Genomic DNA, 16,992 nt, shown 5'->3' with positions numbered 1-16,992 from the left:
TAAGCACACTCAAGCCTCTTCAATTGTATATCAAGGTTGTTACTTATGATTCTCGCCCAATTTATCTTTTCTCCACCGACACTGCTTCCATGAAGTAGAGCATCCAATTCTCAAAGTGAAATGCTTAAGAACTTGCCATAACTTAGTTGAGCAAAGTGATCAAATCATCAAACTCTTCCTTGAAATCAATTCTATGAAGCCTACTGGGTATCATGGATATGTCAGCCCTAGCCTTCAACATCCAATACTTGTTGATTATGCATTTGTTGGGGTCATCTTCAAAGACCGTGTGTGCTCCTTTGCTCTTGTAGACCATGCCTTTATGATCAGGTATGTGGAAAGCTTCACTGATGGCTATCTCGGATAGGTAGGCAAGGAGCTTGCCATTAGGTGCCACTATCATTCTTGCACTGGCATCACAATGTCTAGCACACTCAACTATCAACTCATTACACTAGATAGCTGGAAAGAATCCTGTCACTTGCACAATCCTGCTCTCAAATATCTTATTTGAAAATCCAGAAGGCTTGCTTGTGTGTAGGTGACCTTGAAACTTCTTCATGTCGATCCAGCCTAGGTTGATGTCTCCTACATTACTCCACAATGATGTTATATTTGATTCAAGTATCACTCCTTTCGAGTCCTCCTTGATGAAAGTTTGCCTTGGAATCGCTCACGCCTTCAAGGCTGCCAGGCTCTACCTGCAAGAGTTACCTAAGTTAGGGTTTTCAATATGACATTGATGCTTACACAACCAAAATTAATCAACTAGGTTAGCAATTTCCCTCTAAAGCTGATAATTCACTAAAATCTTCATAAATTGCTAAACCCTGGGCCTTCATCCTAAAACCCTAGCTTTCAAAATCAGACCACAGTTGAACATAATCATCAAATTGTCATGAATTTCCTATTAAAGCATGTAAATGATCAATTCAAAAGGGTTTGGAAACATGATATGAACAAAAGTCTATGACTGAAGATCCTCCAAAATCCTAGCCTGTAGCTGCATCAGCATCAAATTTAGGACTGGTTCCTGATAAAAATGATCACAAATAATCAATTCAGACCTGCAAATGGATATTTATATATCTGGTTATCTCAGATCTGCCCTTAATTTGGCAAAATTCTCCATATTTTCTGCAAATTGATTAAGGGTCTGCTGGTTGGATTACAAAATTCACTGATTTTTACGTATCTTGTTTGATCAAATCGCTATGTTCTGAAGGTGTGTTGCTTGATGCTTGATGAAGATCGAATTCACTTCTTTACTGATGCTGATCGCCAAACTTTGCTAATGTAAGATCGCTGATCCTGGAGAAGGATATCGCTGCTTGATGAAAACACAAGTTCGTTATGTTTTGTTTGATCCAAATCGTTATTCTTGCTGAAGGGTTATCTGATGAAGATCACTGTACTTTGCTGGTAAAATTCGCTGAGTTTGAGGGCAAATTCGCTGCTCTTGAGAAGTCGAATCAAATTGCAAATGATGGTTAATAAAATGCAATGATTAACCCATCATCTATATTTGTTGAAGGGATGCATCCTTTGATAAACAAAGCTGACCTGTTTCATTGTATTTAATTTTTTTAAATTTCCTTTTTCAATGTGTAAGAAGGAAGACTTGCTCTTCTTCTTAAAATTTTGAATTGAAACGTTCATCTCTAAGTGGGCTCTCACCTCACATTTAGAACATAAACGCATGCCTTATCCATGTCGTGGATTTGAAGATGCATTGGCACTCACATTGGGAGGTCGGACTTTTTGATCCCTACAAGAAGTTGCCCTCAAAAGGATCATGGATTTTACTTCCCCCTAGATGTCATCAAGATTTTCATGAATTTTGTGCTCAATTGGAATTGCTTATAGACTGATCAGATTTTTGAGATACCACTGGCAGTGACCAAAAGTGGTTGTGGATTTACAAGTCTACTGGCAGTGGTCATAAGGAAATCGGACTTTTGAAGGGGCACTGACAGCAAGCATAAGATGTCTTGGATTTTGACCCCTACTCGCAGTGGTCGTGGATTTTAGGTGCTACTGGAAGTAAGCATGAAATGTTGTGGTTTTCATCTCCAACTGGAAGTAACCTCTTCCTTTCTTAAGCCCTTTCATCTCTTCACCAATCTGATCGCCTACTTGCTTGATCATTGAAATCATTCATCATTTAACAGCATAAACATCACATCTTTATGTCTTTGGGCAGGGTTTTGGATGCTCATTGGAAGTCACTAAGGCTGGTCGTGGATTTGAAGTCCAATTGGAAGTCAGCATCCAGCAGGTCGTGGATCTTGGGGGCAACTGGAAGTCAACTCAGGCAGATCGGAGATTTTGAGGGTCACTAGAAGTGACTCCAAAGCGTGAATATAACCTACCCATTTAGCATTTCAAGTACTTTCCACTCATTCTTAGCAACTTCACCAGCCTAAGACAGCAATAATCTTCAAAACCTTAAGCATTCCTCTCAATCAGCGATCAACTCAACAAGAATAACGACCTATTCATTCTGATCGGACTTTTGACAGGCCATTGGAAGTGCTTGTAAGCTGGTCGGAGTTTTGACCATCAACTAGAAGTGACTTGAAGAGGCTGGTCGGAGATTTAGGGTGTCACTGGAAGTGACAATGAAGCGAGGCGTGGGTTTGAGGGGTCACTAGAAGTGACCTGATTTATTGCATTTTGCTGCTTCATTCACTTACTTCATTCATCTCAAGGGCTTTTCCTTCATTAACAAGGTTTATTCATCATTGTTTATGCCCTCACTACCCTCTCATCAAGCATTTCACTTTCTCCAACAATTCTTCACACTTAGACTCGGCATTTCTACTCTCATCAAGCATTTCACTTTCTCCGACAGTTCTTCACACTTAGACTCAGCATTTCTATCTAATCTTGAAGGCATAAGATGATGATGACCAAATGAAATGATCATCACAAATCATTCATTTGCTAAGGCCTTGAGGGCTAACTAACTCAACTTCTGTAATATCCCCTACTAGGTTTAGGCATGTTTTAACCATAATTAATCTATTTCAATATACTTATGACTCAAACTGAATATATTAGGAGACAATTCCACCTTAACATGAATCAAATCAGTGATATTCCACAGCTCAATCAATTAACTATTAATAAATAAATTGTTCATCTATCATACATCCATAGTTTTTAATGCAAGTGTCAAACCAATTGTAATGGAACCCTACTTGAAAACATCTCCTTTCCCAACTTCTTAAATACTGACAGACATAACAGAAAAACATATTCTTCTTTCTGATATTAACTTAAGAATTTTTCTGATTTATATTCTAATATTTGTTTGTCTGATCAAAGCATTATTTCTATATATATATATATATATATATATATATACTTTATCTATTTTCAGATAGTATTATAATAATTTATAATTATTATTTTATTATTAATATTCATAATATAATTAAATTCTGCATAAAAACATCAGTGGCCTTCCATATTAAGCATACATACTAAGCACGTCTCTATGTATACCATTAAGGACAAGGATGTTACTGCCTGACAACTTAATGACGGTTCTGATCTGATCAGCATTATCATGATCATTTATGTTCTCCCGTATACTCTTCTAATCTCCCTTTTTTTTTCTTTTTTTAAATCCCTTTCTTCCCCCCTCAATCAACTTTCATCATCCTCTCTTATACCTTCCAAGAGAGGTATTTGTTCCTTTATAAGACATACCTCTTCTCAAACAAAACTCTTCATTACACCTCTCTCTCGTTAATTAGAGATCGCTGTCTTATGGGTTTCTTAATGCATCGATCAACATGGTGTTTTGTTGCTATCTTTCACTAACATATTGTTGACGTGTATTTTGTACACTATCAAACACAGAATAAAATACCCAAGGGTACCTTATCCTCTCTTGAATAAAGCCTCCGAATGCTGAAGATGTCGCGAAAAGGTTCAATCGGGATGACTTCAAGGTTCTTGTATGTAGGGTCTCTACGTGTGGATAAGCTCTCTGTGGTATGATGTGATTTGCTGGAATCACAAGAGGACTTACATTTTATGATTGAACGTCTGATCTACTTTGAATATTGCTGGAACACAGGCTCTTACTAGCTTTGACTTGAAAAAAGAAAAAAGATGAGGGCGAGGAAAGGATCTAATCCTAACACTAAGAATGTAAGAGCAATGAATGATCTTTGATGGAATTCTAACTAAGTCTTGTCTTGACATCACAGGACCATCTCCACAAGGTTAGTGCGATCTTCGAAGGAAAGCTTTATGATGTTCAAATCATCACTGCAGGCATAGACACCATCAGGTTGATGCATATCAATGAAGAAGCGACAATTGAAGTTAAGCTTAAGCTGAATGATTCCAGTTGACTACACAAGGCAAGTCTGCAATCAACAAACTGCTAGTAGTATGGATACACGAATTTCACCATCAATCAAGCACATTTCTTCAACTCATCTAATAACATGAAATCAAATATGAGAAGTATAGAGACCATGCAAATTGTCGAATCGACCCATAAATTTCACCATTTCTTCAATGAAGTTACAAGTCTCTTACAACAACATCTTGGCAACAATCTTTGCCTTCTCTCTCTACTCTACTCTAATTGCTATTCTATCAACTAGCTAATCACCTTCTAACTACTCTCTATTTGTCTTCTAACTGCTTCCAACTATTCCCTTACAAAATGAAGAGCCAGGGCTTATATAGTGCCCACAATACAATTCGATGGCTAAGATCAATTTGAGATCAATGGCCAAGATTCAATAATGAAAACCCTAATTAGGGTTTGTTACAACCATTACATAACATTTAATGCTCGACCAATGAAATAATTGTATTGCTTGGACACATGTCCTCTCTGGAAAATTCCACCAATGGATAGCCGAGGTAGGTACATCGAAGTTTGTGCCACCTTCCATGAATTAAGGTACATTGAATCTGGACATGCTGAGGTGGACCAATTCGACTGGAGAAGTGATGACTAGGATGCCACCTCGTCTGACACTTGTAACTTGGTAGATATTCAACTTGATGTTGTTGAGAAGCTAGCTTTAATTAATTCATCTGGAACTATCTGCTTCTTCAACGAACCCTTTGCTCCGACTTCTTTTGTCTCTGATGTGCAGGATGTTGATGTACCTCGCCCTGGAATGCTGGATTGGAGAAGTCGCCCTTGATGACGCTTGACTGAAGAAGGCCGTCCTTGTCAATGCTAGACTGAAGGAGGTCGCCCTTGTCCTTGCTTGATCGTCCTTGATGAGAACTTGCCGACTTGTAGATCCTCCGAGCTTTGGAGTCGCCATCTTGATACCTACACAACATTTCAAAATTAGTAATATATCTTGAAATCTAAAAATTAAACTTTAAAAGGAAGATTCAAGATTTTAATTAGGAAACTTCATGATAAATCTTGAGTTATCATTTCCTAATTAACCATGCAATACTTAGACTTTTCTAAAAAATGTCTAAAAAAAAAAAACCTTGAATAAGGGTGTCAAGATGATTTTGCCATACCTCCTCTTGAGAATTAACTCTAAGAAATGATGTAAAAATAGATGAATTTTGCTAGGCAAAGTGTAGATCAAAGCTCTCCCTTGGATAAAATGCACCTCCTTTAGCTTGGAAAAGAACTCCACCTTCCTCTTCAAAAATCTGGAAATTCGCCTTCAAATACCTTCAAAACATCTGGAATTTATCCTCCAATCTAGCAAGAAATTCTCCTCTCCAATAGCTTTCAAGATGAATTTCGCCCTCCACTAGCTTCTCCACACTTAGTAGAAATTCGCTCCACTCCTTTGGATTTCGCTCCTCAAATTGCTCTCCAATTTCGCACTTGAAAGGATGATTGAATGATTTGAATTGTGAAACAACACCTCCAATATATAGAGCGCTCACCTTCCACTTACCCATGAGGCCGACCTTGCAAATAAAAGGTGAAATAATAAATAAAACCTCAAAAGGAGTAGGCCGACTTGTCAAATAAAGGCAAAATAATGCCTTGTGCGCTCAACTTTTAATTTTAATTTCACAAAAATTAATTTTAAATGCCTTTATAATAGAAATTCGATTTTTTGAGGCCCAAAATTAATTTATTAAATGCCAATTTAATTAATTTTTTCAAATATTCCAAAGTTAGCAATTTGGCATCTAATGCGATTTGGAGGATATTAACGCCCAAATATGGTAAAAAATAATGAATGCCATTAACTTCGCTCTGGTCCCTTGGAGAGGGACAGGAGCACTTTTCTCAATCTAGGCCTTGCATTCGTCATTTTCACGTTCAAAACTTAATCTAGGCATTTAAAATGGCGTTTTCAATTGGAGTCTTGAGTTTAATTCACTTGATTTTTAGGAGGACGGTGCCTTTAGGACATTTTCGTCCTAGACCCTGGGTGAGGGACAGGAGCACTTTTTCACTTTTGTCCTTAATCCTTCACCTTTTATTTGTCGATTCTCGTTGTGGAGTAAGCAATGATCTCTTTTGTCCACTCTATGCATGCTTAACTTGTTTTTGCAAGGCAAAATTGATTTTCCAAAAATTTTTGCCTTGGTCCCTTGGAGAGGGACAGGAGCACTTTTAGTATTTTAGGCTAGGATTCTCAAATTTTGAAGTCAAGTCTTTGTTCACCATGCTTTAGTAGATCCTTCGTATCTCGCACAACCTTGCCTTAGCATAATTTTGGAGGGAAATTGTTGATTTCATAAAAATCGCCCCGGTCCTTCAGTGAGGGACAGGAGCACTTTTGAGTCCATTGCACAAATTCTTGATCACATCAACCTTCAAATTACCCTCCAGGCGTAGAATATCATTCCCCACTCCTTCTTGAGTCCTGGAAACAAAAATAGCATTTCAAAATGTAAGGTAAATGGGCACATTTGGAAATTTCGCCCTGGTCCCTTGGAGAGGGACCGGAGCACTTTTGCCAGTTGTCGTCAAAATTTGCAACTCTCGCATCTCAATTCCACTTCAAGGCATTTTAAACACTTTTTCAAACTTGCGCCTTGGCCTCAATTTGTCCAAAATTGATGAGAAAGGCTAGATAACATGTTAAGCGCTCTGGTCCTTCAGTGAGGGACAGGAGCACTTTTTCAACTTCAAGCTTATCCGTCCTTTGCTAGCTTCCCAAATTATCTTCAATGGGCTAATCATGTCCTCTTCCATTCATTTCAATCACAAACTTGCCTTGTCTTTGCAAGAGATTTACACTTTCTTGGAAAATCGCTCTGGTCCCTTGGAGAGGGACAGGAGCACTTTTTGGAAAATCGCTCTGGTCCCTTGGAGAGGGACGGGAGCACTTTTTCATATCTTGGTGTATTTCTTTGTCTTTTAAACCTTCAATCGCGTCCAAGGCATAAAACATCATTTGTCCTTCCCATCCCAATCAAGTTTTGCCATAAAATATCAAACAAAGAGGAGAAACTTGAAAAAGTGCCATGGTCCTTCAGTGAGGGACAGGAGCACTTTTTGTCATTTGGGTTGATTTACTCCTTTTGTGGACCGCTTAAATTATATTCAATGGACAAAACATGCTTCCCTTGACCTCTTCAAATCATAAAATTGTCTTGATCCTGCAAGAACAGTGCAAATTTGAAATTCAAGCTCCGGTCCTTCAGTGAGGGACAGGAGCACTTTTTGCCTTCTAAGTCAAATTGTCTCACTTTTCATCTCGAAATTCCTTTGCTAGGGAAGATTTCATCTTACTTCACGCTATGAATAAAAGTTAATGTCCAAGAAAGGTCTAAAATTGTGCATATAAAGAAAATCGCTCTGGTCCTTCAGAGAGGGATAGGAGCGCTTTTACCTTTCTAGACAAAAACTCCATCATTTCATCGTCTTTGATCAAGTTTGGATGCTCTATCACGTTCATTTCGTCCTCCGCCATGCCTTTGATGTCTCAATTTAGCCAAACAAGGTCAGGAATGACTCCAATAAGCTTTTTCGCCCTGGACCCTTGGTGAGGGACAAGAGCGCTTCGCCTTGGTCCCTTGGAGAGGGACAGGAGCACTTTTCGCTCTGGATCCTCAGTAAAGGACAGGAGCGAAATTTGACTTTTTGAACTCTCTATCAGGATAATTTTTATGGAATATAACATTTAAGTATAAGTTATATTCCATATATACTTTCAGGATGTTTGAGAGTGGTTTCAGACCTCCAGGAGTTATATTGCAAAATCTAGTTTTTTGAGGTTTTTCAGTTTCCAGACTCAGTCAAATTTCAGGATCAGGACTTCACTCAAGCCAGACTTGCTATCCATGTGATCCCCTTGGCGACACTCAAAATGCAAAGGCTAACTGACAAAACCCTAAAAAAACTAAAAACAAACCCTAAAAAGCAAAAAAAAGCAGGGGTGCCCATTTGCAATGGGGCGATGTGTGAAAACGTCACAACACATATACAAATAGCAAAGATCACACCTTTTGGATAGTTTAACAAAGGTTATCTTTATAGTCTTTTTGAAACATATTATCCACTTCTTAATCGCCGCCTCATATAATTGGTCCACTACCTATTACTAATTACTATGCCAAGAGTATTTAAGAACAACGGTAGAATTATGAAATGTAAATAATAATATTATTAATGATATAATATTATAATTATAACATTGTTTTAATAATAATATTTTTATTAATATGTAATGTTTATAATGATACTGATTTACTCTGTTTGAATATTTTCAGAATATTATTATTAATGAATATTAATTAAATATTAATATTTAATAAATAAACAAGTATTTAATAATTTCAATTATTCCTTCATTAATAAATATTAAATTAATAATATTTCATTTGGGTTTTATATATATAACGATCAGGGAGGGGACATGACAACTTCATTCAAACTAAAAGATTGGACTACTACCAAACTACCTACCTAAGACTGCAAGCAAAAGAGGGGGTTCCCCATTTATGATGGGGTGATGTGTGAAATGGTACAACAGTACGAACATACAATCGTAGGCTCAAGGAGTTGTTGAGTAAAAAGGAGAACCAGACAGCCAACAGGTTGAAGACGAGGTGGTTCATTGAGGGATTGATCCCTTCGTTGAGAATTTAAAGGAAAGTAATACCTTTGTCATTGTATGTCGATATGTATAATAGGGCGATGGGCATTGAGAGTGATTCCAAAACATCCTCTTGGGGAAAAAGGAAGATTGATGACGACGAGAGCGCCGTCGACAATAGCAACGAAGAATCTAAAATAGTTCGGGCCCAACAACAAATATGATGAGAATGATGAAAGAATTGAAAGCAAAGAAAGGAACCAATAAAGAAACTAATGAACTATGGTGTATTGAGTGCAAAATTGAGGGGCACACAAAAGGTGATCGTCTTAGAAAGATGTTTTGTGAGATTTGTTGAGTGATGGGTTATTCAATTAAGGAGTATCCATATAATTTGAAGACTATAAGCATGCAAGTACCCTTCACACAAGGAGAGTCTACTCCAACGAAACTACAAAATGTATCGCCAAGCAGTTATGGAAATCAACAAGGAGGGCAAAATCAAATACAGTACCACTCAAAAGGACGACCTATCATACAATACCGACAATGTAGTGAAAGGGGACACTTTGCGAGACTATACCAGAATAAGAAAGACAACGTACAATTAATGTGCAAATGGTGTAGACCAGGAGACCATGAAGACACCAACTGCCTGAACCAAAAGGGTATTAATATGTTGGATGTGGAGGAACAAGACGAGGTAGTTTTGGCAATCACAAGAGCATAGATGAATAAGGCGTTGTACTCAAACCCTTGTACAGAGAAGGAACAACTCCGAGAAACCAAAGCAAAGCTAGAACAAGTGTTGGCAAAGGAACAAATAACCTCAAACAGAATTGCAAGTACGTCATTACAGGAGTTAGAGAAGTAGTTTGGCAAGTGCTACAGACAACCATACCCATCAAGGTGATAGACCTCCTTCAAACTATGTCACAACTGAGAATGGAAATTACCAACACGATCAACGAGGACATAGTCATCCAGAAACAATGTAAGCCACAAGAGGAACTAACAGGGAAACCACCACGTGAAGGGAATGAGGTCAGTGATCCCATGTTGTTGACTGTGAGCATTGGAAGAAAGTTGGTCGCCATTGAGATGGAGATAATGGGAAGGAAACTGACAAGCACCATCATCAACAAAGGCTCAAGCATCAATGTGTTGCCCAAGGAAACATTGAAATGTTTGGAAAAGCCAACACTCAGACCACCAACTTTCTTGTTGGTAGGTGTCAATCAGCACGGCATCAAGCCATTGCGGACATTGATGGAATGTAATATTTCTTCCTAGATTTTGTAGTCATCCCATTGGGAAAGAAGGCATACAATGCTTTCCTCAAAAGGGGTTGATTGATCACTACCAAGGCAAATCACAAATAGAATCAAAACACACTCTCCATCAAGAGCGAAGGGAGGAAGTACATGATCGACCGAAGGAATCAAGCAGTGAGCGAAGAACTGGCATCCTCTAACTCAAAATCCGAGGGTGGAGATTTTAGGATGGATGAAGGACAAAAGACAATGGAACCCAATGACGAAGGGGTACTCGAGTTGCAAGATTTCTCTGAGGATGAAACAAGCTCTCTTAATGGATTATTTCACTGGCAGATGGAGGACTATAAAGTATTCCACCCCAACTGCAACATCATATAGATTGGTGAAATTGAGGAAGAGCAAACTCCGTACGCAAGCCAAGCCCTAACATTACGTACAGGGTTAGGCTCGAGGGAATTATATGGGGTCAAGTTGTACGTGAAGGTGAAGAGGAGTTGAAGGAAGTCATATGGGAGTGGAGGTGAGCCATATGGACGAGGGAAGGGAAAGTCGTATGTGGGCTAAAGCAACATTGGGGAGCAACACAGGGTTGAGCCGTATGGGGTCGAGGAAAGGACTGCACACGAGCTAGGCACAAGAGCAATACAAAGAAGAATGTATGCAGGCAAATACAAGGAGTCGTATGGAAACAATGATGACACACTGTAAGTGAAAGAAGGTGAGTCGTACGGAAACAATGATGACACAACATGCGTGGAAGAAGGTGAGTTGTACATAAACAATGACACGTCGTACATGGAGCAAGGTAAGTCGTACGTGAGAAATTTGTACAGAAGAAAGAGAAGGTTGCACGTGATGAATTTGTATGGAAGGGAAGGTTGTACTTGAGGAGTACACCGTTCAAGCAAGTGGGGAGGAGATTGTACAAAGAACAAATAACGAAGTTGTACGTCAATTCCAGGTTGCATGTGAAGAAAAGTTGCAAGTCATACATGGAGGTGCCACTTGGGCCATACGAGATAGACCTTACCAAACATCACGTGGTAACAAGTTTTGGGCCATATGTCATACAATCATCTCAGTGCCATCCTTCCATAGGTCTTCGACACATAGTGGAACATGTCATCTTGAAATCTCACTGGAAAGTACGACTTGAACATAATTTTGGTAGGAAATCGTTATTTTCTAGCTTCATCATCATTGTTTTTGGCATCTTAATAAATCACGAAAATCATGCGCTGCCTCGGGACCCTGCGAGGGGCACTGCCACCAAACCCCCACAAGGAGCACTACCCCTTGACCTCGTTGGGGGCATTGCCCCCATACCCCCATTTGATTTGGCAAGTACACTACAAGTTGGGGTTATCCACTCCAAGTCATTGTCTACACTCTTGTCATTAGTCTTTTCAAATATTACTTGATCTATACTTGTCATCTGGAGGACAACTTTTTCTTTTGGGGGGATGATATAGTGATCGTATAATGCCTTTTAGTTTTGTTATGTTCGATAATATTTGTTATCTGCCAATGCATTAATTGTTTGTGTCAAGTAGGTTGTCACTCTCAAGTAGTTATATGTGTCAGTTGGTTGACGTTTGTGTTCCTCTTGGCAACCATCAAGTTCTTTAAATATGTTGTGTACCGCCAAGGAAGGTAGGAGGATAGAGTCGGATCAATTGTACTCCTTAGCTGACCATCTCTAGTCTTCTTCTCTGTAATAATTTCCTATGCAAATAAAGATATATTTTACTACTATATTTGATATGCATTGTCCTATTATTTATTACTTCATGTATTTAAATTATCAGATATAGCAATAAACAGTGGTGCCCTTGAAGCCACATTTATATATATTTTATCATTGTTAATCTTGACCGTTTATCATTAGGTCATAGATCTAATGATGGATATTTTGCATGCTTTGTTTGCCCTGGAACGCAACCCTATTTATGAGGGCATTGTATTATGGCTGAATATAGTGATGTATTATGAGATTCTGATAGCTGTTAAGTTGCCTGTAGATCTTCGTTGGTGATACTCTTGTGAGAAGCTTACTCTGCAAGTACATTGAAATCTATTGTTGATTTCTAAAAAAAAATATATTGGGCGGCTTTTGGAGTGTGGGATTTTTCTCCGAAAAGGGTTTTCCCTACGAAAATCACTGTGTTGTGGTATGCATGTTATTTATGTTTATTTCTGTTAAGTTTTTGTAACTATTATAAATATCTGAAAAAGTTTGCATAGCCCTCCTCTCAAGGTTAGTGTAGCAAGTTGTTTCGCTACCTTAAATTCTTTACATGAATGCCAAGTCAAAAGGGAAGGGAAAGTCTGAAACTTCAATGGGAGAAGCTTGCAAGGCCTATAAGACCGACCTGTGCTGTAACATGTGAGAATTCAATTTTGGGTTTTGGCGCCATTCTAGGTAGGCTGACTAGTTTAGTTTTTGTGTTTGGGGGCATATAAAATTAGGAAAACATTTCAATTGTAATCATGATGTTATGATATTATATCTTCTTGGCACTTGTGTTCAGCAATCTTGTGTGGACGGAAACCCTTAGGAAACTATGATCAGTGGACAAAACCCCATTGATTGTTGGATCAAAGGACAATAACCCTTTGGTTTTGTGAGGACATTCTCACTCAGAGAGTGCATCGAAGCTTCAAGGCATTGTAGAAAAGTTCAACGAGACATTGTGATAATTGTTGTTATTGTGGTGTGTTGTTGTAATGACTGTAAACAATTTCATTCATCGTAGTGATATCAATATAAGTGTTGTGATTCAATTATGCAAGTTATGTGTGTCATGAGTTTAATTAATCTTGTGTTGTGGGATATAGTTTGTGTATGTTACTTGGTGACTATTGTTAATTGTGCTTTAAATATATTATTTCATTAAAAATTTCAGAAAGGGACAATTTGTATGTGACTTGGTGAATTGGATGTGAATTAACTTTCTTTGACAACGTGTATAAAATTTGAGTGTAGCATAAACCTGTCACAATGTTCACATCTTTAAAAAATAAAAATAGAGTAAATCATTGTTCAACTGTGATATCTTACAAAAGATCTCGCTCTCCGTACAGCAACCAACAGCCCCTCAAATTGATCTCGTGTGTCATCTTTTTCAAAAACCTGACAATTTCAGATAAGCATATCTCTAAATTGAATAAGCAGATTTATTTAGAAAGATTGCCAAAAGAAGATGATTTGCAGTTGTTCAAAACTATGATCAACTTACTTCTGAAGACCAAAGACCGCACATTCTATGAACCTTCCCACTCCACTGATAACCCTTCCACTTGTGTAAAGATTTTGCTTTCTTATGTTCCATTGATTTCAGCAATTTTCTAAAGTAAGAATATTCATTGTCAGTCTTAATATAACAATCATTTATATAATTAATGCTATATGCACTCGACATCCATTTAACAATATTCATTCAAGTTGAAATGAATAAAAATTAAAATGACTACAAGCCCACTAAGTAATTCTCTCTCAATTTAAAATTAATAAACATACCGTTTATGCTCCTCTGAGCATTTACAATAACGTGAACGCAAACCACAGCACCAAGCATACCATTCTCCATACATTAAAGATGGACCTTGTCCACATAAATCACAAATTATATTTCTATCCCACATTTGAAAATTTCTATTTGCTTCAGCTTCCTGTGGATCATGTGAGCTGTGTTTAGAAGAACGTAGCTGTGAGTTCATTAAGTTGTGTTCTGAGGCACTTAAATTAGTTTTCATGCTATAAACTATTGGGTGATCCCCACCATTATGGGTAGAAGGGCATTTGCAGGGCAAATTAATTTCCTGCAATCCACATGTTCCAACAGATCCTCCTTCCTTAACATTATGAACTGATTTGTGGTTGTCCACACTTACACTGCTAACAGCATTCTTTTTATCCACAATGTCATTCTCAAGTTCTTTCCCTTGTACATCTCCTTCTGGTCTATATTCTCCCCCATCTTTCAAGGGACTGGCAGGTTGTAGTGTATCACCTGGCGTGATGTTAATGCATTCATTCCCACTGGAGCTAAGATCAACTATAATATTATTATCTGCAGGCCACTGAGCATCTAAACCACTATGCTGAGCTAGATATTCTGTGGACCGTGAATAATGTAGCTGCACTATGTTGGTATCATCATCTGTTTTATTAGTTGATCCTGTTCCTACCACATTTCCTTGCCTTAAATTGCCTTTCAGATAGTTACCATGAGAAAGTACCATATCATGATTAGCTAAAATTTCTTCAGGTGCTGATCCTTTTTCACAGGTCCCCACAGAATTATGTTGCCTGGGCGAAATCTGTATTGTGTTCTGCTTTGAGCATGCATTTTCAGAATCACAATCTATCTGATTTGCCACTACTTCATTGTTCCCAGAGAAAGGAACCGATTCATTTTTAAAAAATTTATACTTGGGAGCACGAAAAATGTTGGACTCCTTAAAGTTGGCACCTACAACACAGAAAATGGCATAAGATTAAGAACCAACAATTTTGACACTCTTAATGTCAGGATCATAAACATGCAGAAAAGCATTCCCCTCAAGTTTGATCATGAAGGCTTGCTCCTTATCCAACTCTGTAAAAGAAAATAACCTCTTTCCTTTGGCCATCTCACTTGTAAATTTGCAAGGCATACCTCCTTGGTGCAAATCCTTAAAAAGTCCATCACAAGGAATTGTGATGTGATTTATGGAGCCTGTCATCCTTTGATCAGGTAGTACTGCAGGTCTGTCAAAACCACTCTCTTTATAAACTGCACAAAAAATAAGGCACATTATGTCCATGTTTTACCAGTAAAACCATTCCTTTAATTAAATCAATTATTTTTTTTGTGCATAGAGCACTTGCTTGATATACCTGAATAACCCTGAGTGCTTATCTGATTCAGTGCTGCAGATTGAGATTTTTCTCTCCTATGTGTATTATAGCAAGAACAGTATGAATCCAACCTTAAGCTTGCCGATGTGTTGACAACAGAAAACACATCCGTAGTATTTGGTGGTAAATTTAAATCAGTCATACAGATCATTGTGTTTTGGACTTCCAAACAATTCTTCTCCCGTGGCTGATGGCAAGAAGAAGTATCTGTTCTAGGACACCTGTTTGGATAGTAAATGTTACAAGGGTGCATTGAACATACATTGGGACCAACTTGTTTTAATTCCTCAATATGACTTTCAAGAGAATCAAAGCAATTGCTTCCATTGAAGCATTCTTTAGCATCTGGAAGAGAAAGTTTCAAATCATCTTTAGAAAATCCTTCAACTCCAAGTCTTGTTCCTTGAGAAATCTTTAAGCTAAGTTTCAGCCATTCATCCTGGTGTTTTTTATTTTCAGTTTCCTGAGTGATCATATCACAGCTTGACATTAATCCATTTTTCAACCCATTAGTGTTTTGTGAGCCACTCTCATCTCCAAAATAATTGTGTTCGTTTTCAACAGCAGGAACATTTAAACCATAAACAACATAATCTTGAGATGGCGAACTATTAGAAATTATTGGACCTGTCATGGTTGAGACTGCCTGCTTCTCAATTCCTATTGTACTTTGGCTACAAACTGTATATTCATGTGAGTTTAAATGAAATTTTTCATTAGGTTTTTTAGAACCTTGGCAGTGGTAGCAGCATCGATGTTTGCAGCATGAAGATCTGTTTGTCGTTCCATCCATCAAGGAACGCCCATCAAATGCACTTAAGTCATACCCATGTTGTCTACTTTTACTATTGTGAAAATGCAAACCATGGCAAGGCCTCTTACCTCTTTGGGAACAGTCAAAGCATTCGTGCTTGTGTACCATAATGCTGCTTGTATTAATGCAGCTATTACAACTGCATACAAAACTTCTCTTACAGCTTTGTTTTGTTATTTCTTTTAATGTAGACTGGGAACATCTGCACACAGAATTAGAATTCATACAAAAGCTATCGTCAGGTCTGCAACCTGGGTCCACGCTGCTACTTCTATAAGAAGTTGTGCTCTGGTTTTGTCTACCAACCCACTTTCTACAGCACCTATTGTCCCAGTGCTGAAATTTATCCAAACACTTTGATTTCAATTTATTTCTTTGTCTCTCATGACAGCCATCTTTGTCAGGTCCATTGTATTCAATTCTTCCACTTGCAGTTTCACAGGCATCACAGTTGCTTTTGTGACTACATTGTCTGGATTTTTTGTCATTTCTGATCCTACATGCTGTCTCTGATTTCTCATTCAATTCCTCTCTATGTTGGCAATTTTTGCATGGAATATCTGTTTCAAGTTCCATACTTAGAAAAGATCAATATAGGACATCTGCATCACAATATCAAAGACAATTTAGGAATTCAATAATGCTGTTCCATGATTCAAGGAGAAATTATTAGGCACAATCCAAATTGAAAAACAATCAAGGACAAGGGAACGGACACTTGCTAAATCAAACCATAAACTATGATATCACATATTTAAAGATATAGGATCAGACAGGCAAAACATGAGATTGTGAATCTACCAATAAAATGCAAGTTATATAAAACTCAAACACTAAATATGTAATAGAAGAAATGAAAAATTTAGGTAGGCAGTGTCAAGTGATATAAAAGGTTGTTAATCTGCATTTTTTATAGAGCATAACATGAAGTTCTGTTTTCCCCCGAGAGGTGTGTGTGTTCAATAGTGCATAACAGTACAGAAA

At 37.9% G+C, this 16,992-nt stretch overlaps 1 protein-coding gene across 3 annotated transcripts in view; it reads right to left on the bottom strand.

The window, feature by feature from the left end:
- LOC131061313 (uncharacterized) overlaps positions 1 to 16,992 on the bottom strand; it is a 154,268-nt gene that overhangs the window by 85,869 nt on the left and 51,407 nt on the right. For all 3 annotated transcript variants that reach the window (XR_009359362.1, XM_057994931.2, XM_059213851.1), the window contains exons 2-6: positions 15,174 to 16,610; positions 14,953 to 15,069; positions 13,812 to 14,766; positions 13,531 to 13,639; positions 13,353 to 13,424 (exon numbers count right to left, since the gene is read on the bottom strand). Coding sequence is in view for 2 of the 3 variants with exons in the window: in XM_057994931.2 (XP_057850914.2) it covers positions 13,353 to 13,424; positions 13,531 to 13,639; positions 13,812 to 14,766; positions 14,953 to 15,069; positions 15,174 to 16,584 (2,664 nt within the window). In the remaining variant the exon portion in view is untranslated. The remainder of the gene's footprint in view (positions 1 to 13,352; positions 13,425 to 13,530; positions 13,640 to 13,811; positions 14,767 to 14,952; positions 15,070 to 15,173; positions 16,611 to 16,992) is intronic.

The sequence above is a fragment of the Cryptomeria japonica genome, chromosome 11 (genome assembly GCF_030272615.1).
Source record: "Cryptomeria japonica chromosome 11, Sugi_1.0, whole genome shotgun sequence".
Lineage (NCBI taxonomy): Eukaryota > Viridiplantae > Streptophyta > Pinopsida > Cupressales > Cupressaceae > Cryptomeria > Cryptomeria japonica.
Note: the sequence above shows the minus strand (reverse complement) of the source record. Positions and strands in the feature narration are given on the sequence as shown.